The 17,468-nt window shown below is 39.6% G+C and overlaps 2 protein-coding genes across 18 annotated transcripts in view; one reads left to right on the forward strand and one right to left on the reverse strand.

The window, feature by feature from the left end:
- Window positions 1-513: 513 nt before the first annotated feature.
- Window positions 514-6,312, reverse strand: LOC135106049 (thioredoxin, mitochondrial-like). 9 transcript variants are annotated; one of them, XM_064014859.1, is made up of 5 exons: window positions 6,178-6,311; window positions 3,988-4,096; window positions 3,173-3,404; window positions 1,786-2,317; window positions 514-940 (listed from the first exon to the last, which is right to left on the reverse strand). In XM_064014859.1, exons 4-5 carry the CDS (start codon window positions 2,077-2,079, stop codon window positions 782-784), a joined length of 453 nt encoding a protein of 150 aa, XP_063870929.1. In that variant the 5' UTR covers window positions 2,080-2,317; window positions 3,173-3,404; window positions 3,988-4,096; window positions 6,178-6,311; the 3' UTR covers window positions 514-781. The 9 variants fall into 9 exon arrangements, with proteins under 9 accessions (XP_063870929.1, XP_063870931.1, XP_063870930.1 ...); XM_064014861.1 differs by having other exon boundaries at window positions 3,974-4,096; XM_064014860.1 differs by having other exon boundaries at window positions 3,968-4,096.
- Window positions 6,313-6,318: 6 nt separating this feature from the next.
- Window positions 6,319-17,468, forward strand: part of LOC135106047 (uncharacterized) — a 17,954-nt gene continuing 6,804 nt past the window's right edge. The window contains exons 1-6 of one of the 9 annotated variants that reach the window (XM_064014858.1): window positions 6,319-6,654; window positions 12,535-12,666; window positions 13,010-13,199; window positions 13,400-13,526; window positions 14,124-14,342; window positions 15,963-16,088. In XM_064014858.1, the coding sequence (XP_063870928.1) occupies window positions 12,600-12,666; window positions 13,010-13,199; window positions 13,400-13,526; window positions 14,124-14,342; window positions 15,963-16,088 (729 nt within the window). In that variant the 5' untranslated portion in view covers window positions 6,319-6,654; window positions 12,535-12,599. Of the gene's footprint in view, window positions 6,655-11,375; window positions 11,991-12,048; window positions 12,266-12,434; window positions 12,667-13,009; window positions 13,200-13,399; window positions 13,527-14,123; window positions 14,343-15,962; window positions 16,089-17,468 lie in introns of those variants that run through there. The other 8 variants (XM_064014852.1, XM_064014850.1, XM_064014857.1 and 5 more) reach the window with 8 other exon arrangements.

Consider the following 17,468-nt stretch of genomic DNA (forward strand, 5'->3'; position numbering starts at 1 on the left):
AAGTCCACACGAAAATAATTTAACCGTCAGCGACAGGTCCATTTAACTCCCTTTCGTACGTCTATCCCACGTCTATATAAAAGTTCTACAGAGATACTCATCTTTACTGAAACTGGTCTTGTATCCTGATACTTCTTTGCCCAACCTATCCCTTGTCAGTTTGCAATTATTCCTTTATTATATATATATATATATATATATATATATATATATATATATATATATATATATATATATATATATATATATATATATATCTTGAGTATGCTAATAAAAAAAATAATAAGCATCTTGATATACAAAATGGACAAAATACGAGGTATCTCATTAAAGGAAAAAAAAAATGCTTATTTTATAAGGTATCAATGCTGACATGCTTGATAGTTATATCTTCTGCAGGCACCACCTACTGTAGGCATTATTTTTCCTTACAATCATTTTCCTTTAAAGTGCACAGTACTGTCCTTTAATAAGGCAATGGTAGCAATAAAAAGGTAAAGTAAACAACAATAATGTATGTACATGAAAATTGTAATTTCTTCATAAGGCCTCTAGTACCTTTGTGTTGGTTGTTTCTTTACAAAGTACTGCTTGAAATGGTAACTATGGAAGCCCTCAAATTACATTAGCTAAATTTTTACATGAAATTTACAAATTTACAATGTATCACTTACATTACACTACAATTTCTTTATACTGTGTCAGAAATTTCTCCAGTATTACCAATGAATCTGCTCTCTGCATCAGTACTACAAATTCATTAAATACCTAATACACAGTGCTACTTATTTAGCAATTTATCAACAAATCCTTTAATTTCTTTGTGAGACACTAGACCAACAAACTTCTCCACCACCATCCCCCGGTGGATACCCAACACTGCTGGCACTGCTGTCACCTCAAAGGCATGCAGCAGATCAAGGTGTTCATCCACTGCCACCTGTGGAGAGGCAACCATCAACTGCAATCCTAGTCACTTTCTTTTTCACAGTCTCTAACATAAATTCTGTAACAAGTACATTTATAATTCTATATAATTTGCATTTCATACAATCTAATAGATTATTAATGTCTATTTTTTGCTGTTGGTAATAAGTGTGAACAAAATTAGTAACAATGGAGTTGCATTTTTCATGTAAAAGAATGTGTAGAAGGATGGAAGGAGACATGCTGACCTGCATGAGATGTGTGGATGAGGAAAAAGCTTTGAGATGGTTCAGTCATATGGAGAGACAGGATGATGGAAACAGACACAAAGTGCATGAAAGTGAAGGTGTGGATGAAATGGCAAAAGGCAAGTCATGTGGTGAGTAAAGGAAATGAGAGAGAGAGAGAGAGAGAGAGAGAGAGAGAGAGAGAGAGAGAGAGAGAGAGAGAGAGAGAGAGAGAGAGAGAGAGAGAGAGAGAGAGAGAGAGAGAGAGAGAGAGAGAGAGAGAGAGAGAGAGAGAGAGAGAGAGAGGGGTGGTAGATGAAAGAATGTTCAATAAATGACAGAGGATGGGGTGAAACAGAGGAGTATTTCATGAGAGAGGAGGCAATGTAATTTAAGATCTGGTTTGCAAGTAAAATGCATAGAATTGAAGTATGATGGAGCAACGATCAGGAAAATCATCTATATCTGACACAAAAAGAGCTCCATTCACATGATAGCCATAAATTAAACCTTCATTTATTAATTTTCTTGCATTCCATTCTTGCATGCTCCCTCTCATGCCTTTCTCTCAGTACTCTAGTACTTTAACAAAGAGTCATGTTATCTACACAAAGGAACCTTCTTACCATACCTCAGCCAAGTGGAGGTGACCCTCATTTTCTTGGGCAATCTTCTCTAACAGAGGCTTGAGGGAATGGCACGGCTCACACCACTCAGCATGAAAGTTCACTATGACTGGAACACCACTTCGCATGACTTTGTTCTTAAAATCATCTTCACTATTTACCATAAAGATTTCCATGGCAGGCTCACTATTGTGGAAACTCCTGCTCACTGTGCAAGCCAGGTGTTGTACATGTCGCCCTACAACAGGTCCTGCTACCATCTGCTGTAGCAGAGATCGAACTGCTGGGTTGTTAAGCATGTCTGTAGTTATATTTTCCACTCTGAGTCACAGTCACTACATGAACTCCAATAATGTGACCATGATGATTTAGTGTCTTATCATAACTTGCATGGGTAATCTATAGCTTAATTTTCTTGAGAGGTCTGGCTAAAATGGGATCAGTCCAGTGCACAACTACAGCTCCAAGCCCTGCCAGTGATGACAATGCCAACAACAGCAAAATCACAACTCGAGGAATGAAGAGCTGGTCTGTTGCCTAAAATAAAAAAGAAAAGCACTTTATATAATATATCCAATTACAAGTGAAATATTAGTTATAAGTGAATCAAATGTTGAACAAACAGTAAACTACACTTAAAATTACCAAACTACTCCACAATTTATCATACAGCAAAACCTCATTCTGTATTACATTTTGGTTGAAGTACAAATTGATTACCATAAAAGGTTAAAAACATTTTCAGTTTGCAATTTGATATCAAGTAAAATCAACTTATTAATTTACAGATGTAGCAGAATTTCTGTAATTTTCAGTTCCCAATTCCCACAACTCAGTAACACTCAAAAAAGTTAAAAATAATTATAATAAAATATAAAAGAACAAATAAATAAGTACAGATAAAAAAAAAATAAATAAATAATTGATAACAACAAGGCAACATTGTAGTACAATATAACTGTATTTGGTAAAACACCATTACTCTCTGAGAGAGAAAGAAAAAAAAACTTTTAAAACTCATTTAATTTTCCACATTATACTAGAGAAATTGTACTAAGATATTGTAAAAGGATACACAAAAGAAAAAAAGAAACAAACAACAAATAAAACATTCCTCAAAAGAAATAAGACACTAAAGAATGAATGAAATGAATGAATATGTATCCATTCCTTTTATTATCTGTTTATCAGTGCATTTAGCTATCTTCTGTTAAAAAAAATGACCTATCATGGTATTAATCTACCTCTTATTAAATTACACCAATTTCATGCCACTAGTTGGTAAATTTTAGAAAACAGTTACAACATACAATTTTTTCTATAAAAGACTATTTTTCAAAACATTACTGAGGTTTTACTGCATCAATAGTAATGTTTATAAACTGATCATACCACATTCTCCACAACAGGCTGGTGGGGATTTGAGTGCTGGGGCAGAAGCAGCAGGGCAAGGGACAGTACTGTGGCCATGAGGGCAATTCCAGCTGCTGCTACTAAACTCCTATGTGCACAAGCAAGGAGAACCACACCAGCTACCACCCAAACCACTGCCAGCACTATCACACCTGCCCCTACACCCAGCACCAGCATGTTATTCCCACAAGGTACGTCATGCACTAAAAACCTGTTCAAAATAATGGCGGTTAAAATCTTAATCTACTAAGAAAAGTTTTAGTTATTTCAAAAGGACACTTTTCAGCTAGGTCATTTCAAGCTTATAAATCTGCTAGGTCATAAAAGAGTGAATGCTCTGTACTTAATTCTGGTTAATCAAGACTACCATTAAACAAGGATAAAGGGAGCCAAACCACTAATACAGTGAAAATCTCAGAATATTTTTGAATGAGCTTTCTAGGAATGTTAGTCTGCCATTCTAACTGAACTCTTCTCTTGTCTTCACTTCACCTGTCCAGTTTCTCTTGCCTATAGAAGTCAAAATATTTTACTTATTTATTTATTTATTTATTTATTTTATTTTTTTTTTTTACATTTTAAGGACAATGGCTATTTTCCTTGCTCTGCTGGCCAATGATACAGATCATCACTGAAAAAGATTTGATCAGGAATTGAAAAATCAGATCTTCAAATAATCAAAATATTGATAAAATCATCTGTCATATTGAAATCTGCTTGATCAGTACTGAAATGGAAAACACTAAATAAATAGTGACAAATATAACTGTTTACATTTACATGTGATACATTACTTCATCACCCTTGTCCAGGACAGTCTGTGGATGCATTGCTGTCTCTCATATCATGATTTTGTCAAACTCTCACACTGACTTCAAAGGCTACACAACAGTACAGCAAAGTCTGAGGAAGATCAGAGAAGAGTTTGATCAAATAAAGGCTGGGTAAGGTCTGCAACCATTTATAAAACACACATACTTGCAACTTTAATAGCAGTCTTGAAAGGAAATTTAAGGCTGTGCAATATATGGTAAGTTGCACTTATTTTCCAGTATGATCAATGGAAATATGACGGTGCTTAAAAATCAAGAAAGTTATCATGGAGAAGGCTTTACTCCAATATACCAATATTACATGCCTTATATTACATTCATTATAAAAAGAAAATATTATTAAAAATATAGCTAAAAGGTAACAAAATATTACAATACATATTTATTTCAAAAGCAAACCTCTTTGGAGGTAATATTTACAGACAGCAATACAGATAAGTATACTGTCAAGGGCATCAGAACATGAGTGGAGTTATTTATCAGCTGATGTAATGTTCAACAAATTACCAAATATTCTCTAGCCCTTTACTGATTCCTTCACTATGTAGTGACTTCCAAACCTACTTGTCCAAGCCCCCATTTTGGCTTATGGATGCCCACATGAGTCTGGCAACTATTATATGTAATACAGATGTGCCTTTGTATATTTGGTCAAATTAATAAATTTCCTTGTATATTGATTTTATTGTATTTTATAACAAAACAACCTTTATTTCAGCTTGAATAGCATATATTTTGGGGAGGAAAAGCTTGTGGTGTCAAATATCCCTAAACACTTGGTGAACTGCCCCCATAGTTATATGATACATGGGGTGGACCATGCAGAGGAGTACATTTCCAGTCACATAAGTGGAACTTGGATTCTTTTAACACTATTAGCAATGCTGAAAAAAAAAAAACTAAAATCTTGAGTATATTTTTGTATCACATTTTTTATCATTTAGGGTAAATTCCCTGAATTTTGGTGAATATTTTTCAAGTACAGTAGTAGGATGGACTACCTCTGCATCATCCCTAAATCAATCTCCTATATCTGTATACCAAGCTGAAATCATAGAAATTATGTCTATGAGATGAAATGTGAAATTAAAGGATTGAAAAAGCATTAGTGAAAGGATTGCTTCTTTGCTGCCAGAACTATGATGTGACAAGTTGAAACATTATGGAGGCAGTATAAATTTATTCTGAATGTAGAGTACAACAATGGAAAAAGGGTTAATATACAGCTTCAGCAAAATATTAATAGAACAATTTATGGGTATTATCAACAATTTTACTATCTGTATCCTGAGGCACTCCAAAAATGTTCAAGATTATACAAACTACAGTTCAACACAATAAATCCATGGCACTTGTGATCATGCTCACATGTTGGAGCATTTCTAATGATTACACTATGTAGTGCAAATAATAAACAACTTGCAAATGAATTTTCATATTTTATCAAATTTTTTTCATTTGTATCTATTTTGTTCAGCCAATAGCAGCTGTTGTTTTAATTACATCATTTACTTTCAGCTAGTATATCAATTATTTTCAGCCAATCACTACATGTATATGTGGCAACTGTGGCAGTCAGCTGCCTGATCACAAGGGTACTGTCACAGTGGCAGCCGGGTATAGTGGGCATAAGTTTAAATACTGGAATTTTTTATTGTGCAGTTCCACAAGCAAGATGACTTGGGTTAGGTTAGTGTTCTTAAGGGGGGTTTCAGGAAGGCAGAAGCAATCCCCAGTTAGGTTGGGTTAGGCTAGTGTCCCTAAGTGGGGTGTCCAGGTTAGTATTCTTACAGAGAGGGGGGAGGGGGATCCAGGAGAAGGCGAAGCCCCCCATAAGGTTAGATTAGCTAAGTTAGGAAGAGTTTGGTTAGTGTAGAAATTTTCCGTTTTCAAAACATGGCGTATCATACTTAGATTTTTTTCAGATCCAAATTTTGCATAATTTAGCTTCCCCCATTCTAAAACCTGGACTTTCCCTCAGAGAGGGAGAAACATTTTGTAATTTTCCCTCTTCCAGAAGTAACCAATGCAAAAATGGGTCGACTGTAACTTTGTATAAACACTCTCTAGGTAGCATCAATACTGTGTTTTTCCTTTATCTCTTTCCCACAACAATCAAATTGTGTATTCTGAATCAACGAATTACCATACCTCTCAATCCCGTCCTGGAATGGCCTACCCGTGGAGAGAGCTACCTGTACAGCGAGTGACAGGAGTGACGACACCATCACAAAGCTGAGGCAATAATCGTCACTATCAGCATCTTGGTGTTGATCTTGCTGCTACAGGCTCAGGAATCTGCTGCCTGACAAGTTACCAGTGTGTCGCGTCTAAGGGTGGTGTTAGTACGCGTCTGTTTCAACTCCCAGCCTGACAGAATTTGTGTTTTTCTTTTTTTTTTTTGTGTGTGTGTGTGTAACCACGCCTACACAGTGGATGCCAAGGCTTACCCATGAGTTAAACCTTCTTTAGTTGGTAATGAGGAAGGCGTGGGCTCTAGCAGTGGACACCCGAAGGCAGCAGTGGGTGAAAACAAGCAAAATAAAGAAAAGTTTGACTGTGAGAAGGTGCTAGACAGCCAGCCATAGTGACGAGGAGGCAGGCACCACCATCACCACCACAGGGAAGGTAAGGTCAGGAAGTGTTAGAATAAATTTAGGTAACTTAACGTAACTTTTTAATGAATAACTGAACAATCCACGGTTTTAACTCATTTTAACGCATCTCACCTAACCTCCAGCACAATATATCCCTGTGTCAGCCTCGTCTCGTTGCCAAAAACCGTAAAATTTAACTTAATGAAAATGTAAACAATCTGGGTTGTCTCTATTTATCAGCCATTATTTATCTTATCTGTGAGTGTTTTAAACCAATACTGTCGCAAAGCGGAGCCACATGACCAAGCTTTAATATCCGCTCGTTAGATATACCTGCCATTACTAGTTTAAGTTTGGCGAGGGTTTAAATGAGTGAGAAGGGAAGGGTTGATCGTCCCCTCCACTGGCCCCCCACCGCCATCTTGGGCAAGGCTCCCCAGCCCCCTCCGGTTCCAATATTATTTTTTTTAATTCCTAAGTATTTTATTTCGGCTTGTAGCTAAGATTTTATGGTTTGTAAAAATGTTTCGTTGTTTTTTAAGTTATTTGAGGGCGTGTGTTGCGTGAAAAGTGGTGATTTTGGCGTTGTTTTTGTGTAAATAAGAAGGCCGTTTTCGGCGTATTTTTTTTACGGTACCTAAACTAAAATTTGTATTTCAGCCTGTACTAGGTTCTTATTGGTTTTAAAAAATAGTTGATGTTTTTTTAAGTGTGTTGCCGTCCCACTCAGTGAAATGCGTGCACCGTACACTTGTTTTTATTCGTGTTCAACTTCCAATAATATTGATTTTTTTTTTCGGTAGATTTTTTTTATTTGTGCTTGTAGCTCACTTTAAATGGTTTTAGAAAATAGTTCAGATTTTTTAAAGTGTTTTCCGTTATGTTTAAGCTAGAATGGGTGGACATTTGAACGATTTTAAATGGGGTGAAGGTTCCAAAAGTTTCCAGATACTTCTTTTTAAATATCTTTAATACTACTGCGTTTTGAAATGTGTTGTTATTTGTGGCATTAGTTAAAATGTGTGGCAAGTCTGAATTTATAAAGCATTCCTGTCTAGCTGCGTTTTTTAGAGGGGTCATTTTCAAAATGAAATACGTACGTACGTAAATAACGGTGTCTGTGACGTCATCAACCCCCCACCCGTGACGTCACAAGTCCCCCCCAGCCGTGACGTTATCAGAGTGGTACCTTCCCTAACTCCCAGTCCCTCCCAGTAAATATTCAGTATTTTTTTTTTCAAGGTATTTCAAGGTGTGTGTGTGTGTGTGTGTAAAATAATAATAATAATAATAATAAACGGTTTATTATTTAGGCAGTTGACAAACTGAAAATGTACATAGGGGATGGGGAAAAACTTAACATTAATCCTAACGGTAAGACTAATCTAGGAGGGAAATACTATCGATTGATGGCTCGCACCATGGTGGGAATCGCACTGAGTCTGTACCGGTCCGTGCGCGGCGCCTTCAGGGGCGTTATTTTGTTGTGGTGTCTGGTGGCACGGACAGGGCGAGGCGTGTCGGGCGGCAGCATGTCTCTGAGACGCGGATGATGCAGTAGTCCCTTCCCAAACTTCTCCAGAGCCTCTCGGTGCCTGGTGGATATTCTGGACAGACTCAGGGTGGTCAGGGCTTCTTCATAGGTGGTGTATGCAGGGCCAAGGATGACCCTGCACGCCCTTTTCTGCACACTCTCTAGCTGTAGCTGTTGAGTGTGTGTGAGGGAGGAGGACCACGCTGGGGAGGCGTACATGAGTTTGGGGAGGATGAAGGTGAGGTACACCCCCCTTAACTCATCTGTCGGCGTCCCCAGCGACCTGAGTCTGCGCAGCATGTACAGCCTGTAGGTAGCTGATCTCACGGTGCTGGCGACATGCTGCTTCCAGGTCAGCTGGTCGTCCACCGTGACTCCGAGAAGCTTGGCACATTGGACCACCTGGAGGGGGTGAGGGCCCACTGTGAGCCGGGGAGGGGGCACTGGTACAGAGGAGGTACAGAAATGCATCACCACAGTTTTGCTGTGGTTGATGGTCATCCTGCTCTCCTCTGTCCACGTCTGCAGTCGCTCCAGAATTGCTTGCAGTGGCGAGTAGTCCGGGTTCTTGTTGGAAACTGGGACGCCCACGGTGCAGTCGTCCACATACTTCCAGCGATGGGGGGTGTCGGTGAGGGCGTCGTTGATGAGGAGGAGGAAGCATAGAGGACCCATCTTGGTCCCCTGGGGGACTCCACATGTCAGCTGTTGGAAATTAGAGACAGAGCCCTGATAGCGAACGGCCTGACGTCTCCCTGTGAGGAAGTCGGCTAGCCACGCTATCAGATAAGGAGGGAGACCCAGACTTACTGCCTTGCTGATGACAACAGTGTGATCAACTAGATCAAAGGCTTTTTTGAAGTCGACAAAAGCAACAGCTAGAGAGGTGTTTCGCTTGTCCAGGTGGCTGTGGATGAATTCAAGGAAGCTGGTCAGGTAATGTGAGGTGGAGGTGGCTTTAATATTTCCGAATTGTCTGATATCCACGGTGTTACAAATTTTGGTGTATGCCCAGTCATATACAAAATCTTCACAAATAAGGCTAGGGATGGGGGTGATAGAGACTGGCCTGAGGTCATTGAGTGACTGAGGACTGGAAGTTTTGGGGATGGGAGTGACATAAGATGTCTTCCAGTCCGCGGGGCAAGAGTGTTGGTGTGTGTGTGTGTGTGTGTGTGTGTGTGTGTGTGTGTGTGTGTGTGTGTTGCCTTATTTTTCGTTGTACAGATGATGCAGTGTGTGTTGCTTTGTCTTTCGTTGTACAGATTGTTATGGAGTGTGTGTGTGTGTGTGTGTGTGTGTGTGTGTGTGTGTGTGTGTTGCCTTATCTTTCGTTGTACAGATGGTGATGCAGTGTGTGTGTGTGAGTATGTGTGTGTGTGTGTGTGTGTGTGTGTGTGTGTGTGTGTGTGTGTGTGTGTGTGTGTGTGTGTGTGTGTGTGTGTTGCCTTGTCTTACGTTGTACAGATGCTTATGCAGTGTGTGTGTGTGTGTGTGTGTGTGTGTGTGTGTGTTGCCTTGTCTTTTGCTGTACAGATGCTTATGCAGTGTGTGTGTGTGTTGCTTTGTCTTTCGTTGTACATATGCTTATGCAGTGTGTGTGTGTGTGTGTGTGTGTGTGTGTGTGTGTGTGTGTGTGTGTGTGTGTGTGTTGCCTTGTCTTTCGTTGTACATATGCTTATGCAGTGTGTGTGTGTGTGTGTGTGTGTGTGTGTGTGTGTGTGTTTGTTGAAAATGCACGCGCGCGTACATTTTCAGTTTGTTAACTGCCTAAATAATAAATCGTTCATTATTATTATTATTATTATAATTATTACACACACACACACCTGTAGTTCAAGAGATTAGGTTAAGTTTGCTTAAACACACACACACACACACACACACACGGCGCCGCGCACGGACCGGTACAGACTCAGTGCGATTCCCACCATGGTGCGAGCCATCAATCAATAGTCCCTTCTAGATTAGACTTACCTTTAGGATTAATGTTAAGTATTTTCCTAACCCCTATGTACATTTTCAGTTTGTTAACTGCCTAAATAATAAACCGTTTATTATTATTATTATTATTATTATTATTATTATTATTATTATTATTATTATTATTATTATTATTATTATTACACACACACACACACACACACACACACACACACACACACACACACACACACACACACACACACACACACACACACACATTATCTAGAGAGAGAAAAAAAATACGAATAAGAAAAAAATGCTTACACTTAGATTACGCACAAACAAACAAACACACACACACACACACACACACACACACACACACACACACACACACACACACACACACACACACACACACACACCTGTAATCAAAGAGGGTACCACGGGGCTTCTTGTTCTTCCTCGCCAGCATTGGGTTGACCTTCCCAGTCCGAAAATCGAAGGAGGAAAGGTCAACAGTGTCACCGAGGTAGCGGGTCAACTTGGGCTTGCTTCGGAACTTCTTGCCATTGGGGCTGAGAGAGAGAGAGAGAGAGAGAGAGAGAGAGAGAGAGAGAGAGAGAGAGAGAGAGAGAGAGAGAGAGAGAGAGAGAGAGAGTTTTGTCATTTTTTTTTAATAATTTCGTAGTTTTTTGCTGTTTTGGTTTTATTTGTCAGAGAGAGAGAGAGGGAGGGAAACATAAACACAAACACACACTTACCTGTAATAATACACATCTACTTTACCGCAAGTCAGCCCAGTTTTCCTCAGCACTTCCTCTCTTTTCCAGCCGCGCGGGAGGGCAGAACACTCATAGCGCCTTTTTTTTCTATCTGCACCGACATCTTGTGAGGGCGGGGGAGAGGGAGGGAGTCACAGAACTTGCCGTCTGTGAACGAGTAACAATGAAGAAATTACTGGCGGAGTCTCTCTCTCTCTCTCTCTCTCTCTCTCTCTCTCTCTCTCTCTCTCTCTCTCTCTCTCTCTCTCTCTCTCTCTCTCTCTCTCTCTCTCTCTCTCTCTCTCTCTCTCTCTCTCTCTCTCTCTATATATATATATATATATATATATATATATATATATATATATATATATATATATATATATATATATAAAACCTAAATTCTGCTGTATTTGGAAAGTGGCAGTTTTGCATAATATTTGGAATTATTACATATGTACGACAATTTCACCAGAAGTACAATAATTTCAACCTGTGTAGTACGATAATATGGCCAAAACAATCTGACAACGCTGCTCAGGATCATTGAAAATCCGCAGCGGGGCTTCCATCCACGCGCTACTTGTAAACAAGCTAGATAGAAAATTATTATCAGGAGCCATAGGAAGAAAGGAACGGAAGTGCAGAAAAGAGGGAGAAGACAAGTGGATTACTACAATTCTATTATGGAGCACAAAAGCGCGAGTTAGAAAAAAAAAAAAAACAGCAGAAACCCTGGAAGAGAGGAAAGGAAAGAGGGAGAAGGAATTCAAATTGCCCTGAGTTTGATGGGAGACAAAGCATTTCTGGTCAAGTGATGGAAGATAAGAAAATAAAACATTTAAGTAAGTAAAGGAAGACAGAGGAGTGTCCTGAGAAGCGATTCAAAGTTCAGCAGTCCCAGAGAAGCTAACAAGATGAGATGTGTATCATGGATTGTGGCAGCTCTATCACTCCTGTTGTTTGCTTAGTATTTGTTAGTGAGACACAGCTTTGACTAAAGTCTTAAACCCACACTGATTTATGTGACTATAGTTAGTTCCGGTAGCTACGTTTCTTTCGGTAATTGGTGTATTGTGTGTAGTGTGTTTCTGTAGTAGTAGTGTGTATAACGGCATCAGGTGAAAATTAACCACTGCCTCGGTTAGTGACGCCCTTCCTTGTTCTTTCATACAGACCATATTCAAAGGCCATCAAAATAATTGGTCTGGGATTCTTAGTGATGATCTAGAATCCTTTTTAACAATGGCTAGTCATGTAAACAATTGAAGGTTATGTTCATGAAATTATAGATTAAGGCCAGAAAGCCCAAATCCCTCTTTTTCTTCTTCTTTTTTTCTCCATGAAAACCCCACCAAGAACCCAGGTTTAGTATGGATAGAGAGAGAAAAAGGAGATTATGATTTGCATCTCTAAAGGTAACATTCATCCCTGAAAAAAAAAAAAAAAAATCCTGGGACCCGACAGTCAACATGCCCTAATGTCTGACACGCTGTTATTTGTAACTCTCTTGTATCTTCACCTCAGTCCTCAGCCAATGTGCCTTTCAGTGCTAGAAATTTATCCTCCCTTGCACCAATTTCTTAGTGTTTTAATGAACCTCCATAGGGGTGCACTGACAGGCTAACCAAAGCTGAGGGGTGAAAATAGTAAAGATGGAAGGATGCAAACTGAGTGTCTTCTACAGGCATTGCACATCTGTAGGCTGCTGCTGCTGCATCTTTCACCCACACAACACTGTAAGCAAGCACAATGGAATCCACTGAGAGTGTTATCAGAATTCCGGCTGTACTGATGCCGTCCTACAACAAGCTGATCAGTAAGTTTCATTTACCTAGTTGTAATATACCTGAGGTACAGCTGTGGGGGTTTTGTTCCCCCTAGCCATATTTATCCAGCCCCTCATTTAATTTGGTATTTCTCTCTCTCTCTCTCTCTCTCTCTCTCTCTCTCTCTCTCTCTCTCTCTCTCTCTCTCTCTCTCTCTCTCTCTCTCTCTCTCTCTCTCTCTCTCTCTCTCTCTCTCTCTCTCTCTCTCTGTCTGTCATATTTAGTGTGTAGAATCACATATTTCTTTTTTCTCCTTTTTCCTGTAGCTTTCAGTAATGTTGAGTGGCTGAAGGCATCAGCAAGAATCACATCTGACCAACTTCTTTATTTTAGCAACGGAGGAAGGCAAAAGTGCAATGAAGAGGATTCGAGTGGAGTGTGGCGTGTGCAAAGCCACCCGTTTCTATTCCATACATCGCGGCATCACACGCATTGCAGGGGTAGTGGCCTGTGAGGGCTGTCGACAGTTCTACCAACGGTTTAAGAAACAACCTAGACTGGAGCAGTGTGACAAGGGTGGCAGGTGAGACAGTTGTTTGGGTGAATGAGGTCAGTGTGGAGAAATGGGTATAGCACAGCTCATCTTGAAACACTGAGAATGAATTACACATCATTATGTATTCTGCATGAAATGAACATGAGAAGCATAGAGAGAAAAAAAAAAAAATATATATTTTTTTATTTCTAAATTCTTTGTGTGTAGTTGATGTGTTTGTGTTTCAGGTGTTTCCTTCAGGAGGAGATGCCCAAGAAGTGCAAGGCTTGTGGGATGGCTCATATCTTGACCAGATGCCCAGTGCCCCCCTCTCTGTACCACAACCTGCTCAGCTATCTTCCCACAGACCTCAAGGTGGCTCTGTACACACACACACACACACACACACACACACACACACACACACACACACACACACACACACACACACACACACACACACACACACACACACACACACATTTATTTACTTGCAAGCAACCATGACTTTATTCATGCTTGTGAATTTGATTCTTATAGGTATTTTCCCTCTGATGGCCTAAGCATGGTATTCTTCATAAACTTATGACATATGTTGTAACTAAAGCAGATGTGTTTCATAACTTAGAATGTCTAAGTTATGATAAGAATGTGCCATTTTGTCCTCACTACGACACGTTTCGTAGCTAAGTCTTGCTGGGACTGTGAATACGATCCCTGGACCCTTATTAAACTACCAGTAGAATCATGAAAACACCCTTGTAAATTTTATTGACTTTCACTTAAGCTTGTTAAAAGTAATCCAGATCAGGTGCTTGAACATTTAAGAATGCAGAATTGACTGACTTTTCAATCTACAGAGGATGAGATTGCAGCTCTGGTTTCTTAGAATCTCTTATGCTACACTTTAAAAGTAATGCCATTATAGAAGAGTAGTCCAGCAATTGCTCTTAACCTCATTCTTTTGCATAGAAAAGGATGCCAGATCAGCCACCCACATCTGTAGAGGTGCCGCAGGAGCGTCGGGGAGGCCTAGGGCTGGAGGTGTACAAAGGGGACACATGGGAGGATGTGACAGACAGGAGTGAGGGACGAACATCTACCATCAGGGCTGAGGAGGACACAGATGCAGATGACCCCAATGTGGATGACTTGGATATGGAGTTTGAGGAGATGGTAGTGGATGATCCTGTAAGTATAGTTGTTTATTTATTTTTTTTATTATTAGAATTTTTTCACTGGTGTAAGAGGGGAGGGTACTCTGGTCTAGGGCAACAAAAAGGCTATAACAAAAACAAAATAAATAAACAAATAAAGATAAAAAAAAGATGACTAAAGGTGCCAGTTCCCAAAGACTAGTCAGAAGGGTTATCAAAATTTGATGACGGGTGGCTTGAAGTCTTCCTATTGAAACATTTCAGGTCAAAGACAGGAAATATAAAAGCAGGCAGGGAGTTCAAAGTTTATTAAGCTGTATTTATGCACCTGTAATTCAAAGAAAATGAGATTATACTAGTTGAGTCTCATTTTGTTGATCATTACTTCAATTTTACAAATACTCTTCACCATTTTCTGTTTCCTTATCCAGATCATTTAGTATACCTATAGAAAAGTCCTTGTTTTCTTCAGATGGATAGGTAGACACTTTGGATTTCAAGAAAGCATCCAACAGAGTAACACACAATAGACAGATATGGAAATTAGAATACATTGAAGGTATTAAAAGAAAATTACTTGAATAGATGAAAGATTTTCTGGGTGGAAGAGAAATAAGGACAATAACAAAAGGAAAATATTCAACCTGGATAAAAGTAATGAGTGGAATTCCACAAGGATCAGTGTTAGCCTCAATCATGTTTTTGATATATGTCAATGATATTGATGCTAGTATTGGAACAGTGACTTACATGAACATGTTTGCTGAAGATGCAAAGTTGCAAAGGAAAATAAATAATGAAAGCTCTTGGAAAAGCAAAGGAAAATAAATGATGAAAGACCTCACAGGACTCTGTTAGTGGAGTAAGAAATAGCAAATGGATTCTAATGTTGATAAATGTCATGTCATAAAATTTGGGAGTTCAGAGAAACCTGATTGGAATTGTAAATTAGATAACAACATATTTCTAGCATCTGTAGAGGAAACAGGCCTAGGTATAATAATACACAGCAGGCTATCACCAGATGACTATATAAGTGACAAAGTAAGGAACATGCATCACTTGTCAGCAAATATGAGCATAACTGATATGTTGCTGAGGAAGTTAAGAAAATAATCACAACTTTTATAAGACCAACACTCAAATATGTAGCTGTAATTCAGAATCCACATGAAAAAAAATATATAGAAAAGATTGAAAAAGTGTAAAGAGCAGCTACAAATGGGTATCAGACTTGAAAGATCTTAGCTTTGAAGAAAGCCTTGAGAAGCTGAAGCTCCCAACTCTAGAAGAGAGATGAAAAGATGACATGATCATGATGTACAAATATATAGAAGGAAAATAAAAAAATGATATCGCAGATTTTTGTGGTGTCACAACAATCAACACTAGAGAGATTGTACAAATATAAGAGCAAAGAAAGATGTGAGAAAATAGAGTTTTCCTGGCAGAGCAATCAGCCAGTGGAATGCATTGACTGACAGAGTTGTGTGTTCAAGGAGCATTTAAAGAAAGGTTGAAAAATGATTGGTATGGAAACAGGACAACACTAGCATAGCTCTTTTCCTGCATGTCACAACTAGGTAGGTACAACTAGGTAAATGCATCTTCAGCTCTCACCATAGGCCTTTCTCATCATAAAACTCTGTGGCAGGACATCCCTGAAGCGGAGCCCCCCGAGCAGACCTCTTCCCCAGTCCCTGTCCCCACACCAGCGCCTCGCGTTGGCCGCCCTAAGAAGAAACCTGGGCCTAAGCCTGCTGGCGACCCCGACCAGCGAGTGAGTTGACCTGGTCTGCCTTCTTGTGTGTGTGTGCATGCATGTGTGTTTGTCATAATTTCTTGTGGTAATAATATTAATACTGTTAATTAAAAGTTTATTTAGCTTGCAGCCATAATACTGAAAATATACATATTAATGTTACAAAGTTCTTGGGAGGTTATAGAGTGGAAGGGGATGTACAATGACACATGGAAGTGTTTTTACATTGAAACTGAAACAAATCTTGTAGGCATGGTGGTTTGTGGTGGCTCTCAGGCAAGGTTTGGTCCTTCAGGCCAGGGGTGTCACAGCACTGGCACAAAATGATGGAAGGCTGTGGGAACCCTCTAGCCTGGGCAGCTCCATAGGTGGTGGTGGGTGGGTGGCAGGACACTGGTGGGAGTCATGGCCTAAAGGTGGTGTCAGGTGGCTGCCATGGGAGGTGTGAGGGTAGTGGACTCAGATGGAGGACATGAGGAGGTGGTGGTGAAGGGTAGCAGGATCTCCATGTTAATGGATACCCTGCCCTGTGAAGATCAGCACTTGATACAGGTGTTGGCGGTGGCCACCCTCATGTCTCACACAAGCCCTGTGCACCCACTCCACTTACACTTCAGCTTCATTATCAAAGTCCACCAGTATACAGATGAAATCATTGTTTTTCATATATTGTCCAGATATTGTTTATAATGTGTCTAGAATTTTCCTGCATTTCAATTTGTCACTGAAGAATGGGGTGTGTAGAATGGGTATGGGAAGGCTCACATTCCAACCTGTGACTGCTCCAAAGGAGTGCCAGCAGACATGTCTTGTCCCTTTGGAGGTCAGGACACTATTTGTGACTGCATATTGGTGTGTGTGTGTGTGTGTGTGTGTGTGTGTGTGTGTGTGTGTGTGTGTGTGTGTGTGTGTGTGTGTGTGTGTTTATGTGTGCATGCTCAGGTAATACTGTGAAATACTAGTGAAATAATTTCTGATCCCCTTCACAGAAAAGCAGATGCCAGATGCTGTCATTGGTAGCATAGAGGCAGATGTTTCCTTGCTCCCTTGCATGTAATGTTGACATGATTATGGTTCACTGGAGGGATCTACTTGACTGCTTTGTTTCATCATGCTTGTCACAGTAGTTAAGCCATTGTTTGTTGTTTCCACTCACTGATGATCTTGTTTTAAAATATGCAATATATTTACTTTATCCAATCAGAGCCAGTGTTTTATTGTATGATGCTGGAATTTTTTTTCTTTTGCTTTTTCAGTTTAGTACCCTATAATTAAGATAAAGAGTTTTGGTAGAAATACAATGCTTTTTGTACAAGATGGGAATGTATAGAGCAGTCAGTGAGTGGGAGCATCAGTCTGTGGCAGTGTTGCTGTATGTGTGTGTGTGTGTGTGTGTGT

Source organism: Scylla paramamosain, chromosome 12, assembly GCF_035594125.1.
Source record: "Scylla paramamosain isolate STU-SP2022 chromosome 12, ASM3559412v1, whole genome shotgun sequence".
In the NCBI taxonomy this organism is placed as follows: Eukaryota; Metazoa; Arthropoda; class Malacostraca; order Decapoda; family Portunidae; genus Scylla; species Scylla paramamosain.

Bases quoted from the DNA above. Each gene is read 5' to 3' on its own strand.
- LOC135106049 (XM_064014867.1), bottom strand. From the start codon at position 2,079: ATGCTTAACAACCCAGCAGTTCGATCTCTGCTACAGCAGATGGTAGCA. The intron at 941-1,785 runs GTATGGTAAGAA...GCCTCTCCACAG, and splicing joins GTCACCTCCACTTGGCTGAG to GTGGCAGTGGATGAACACCT.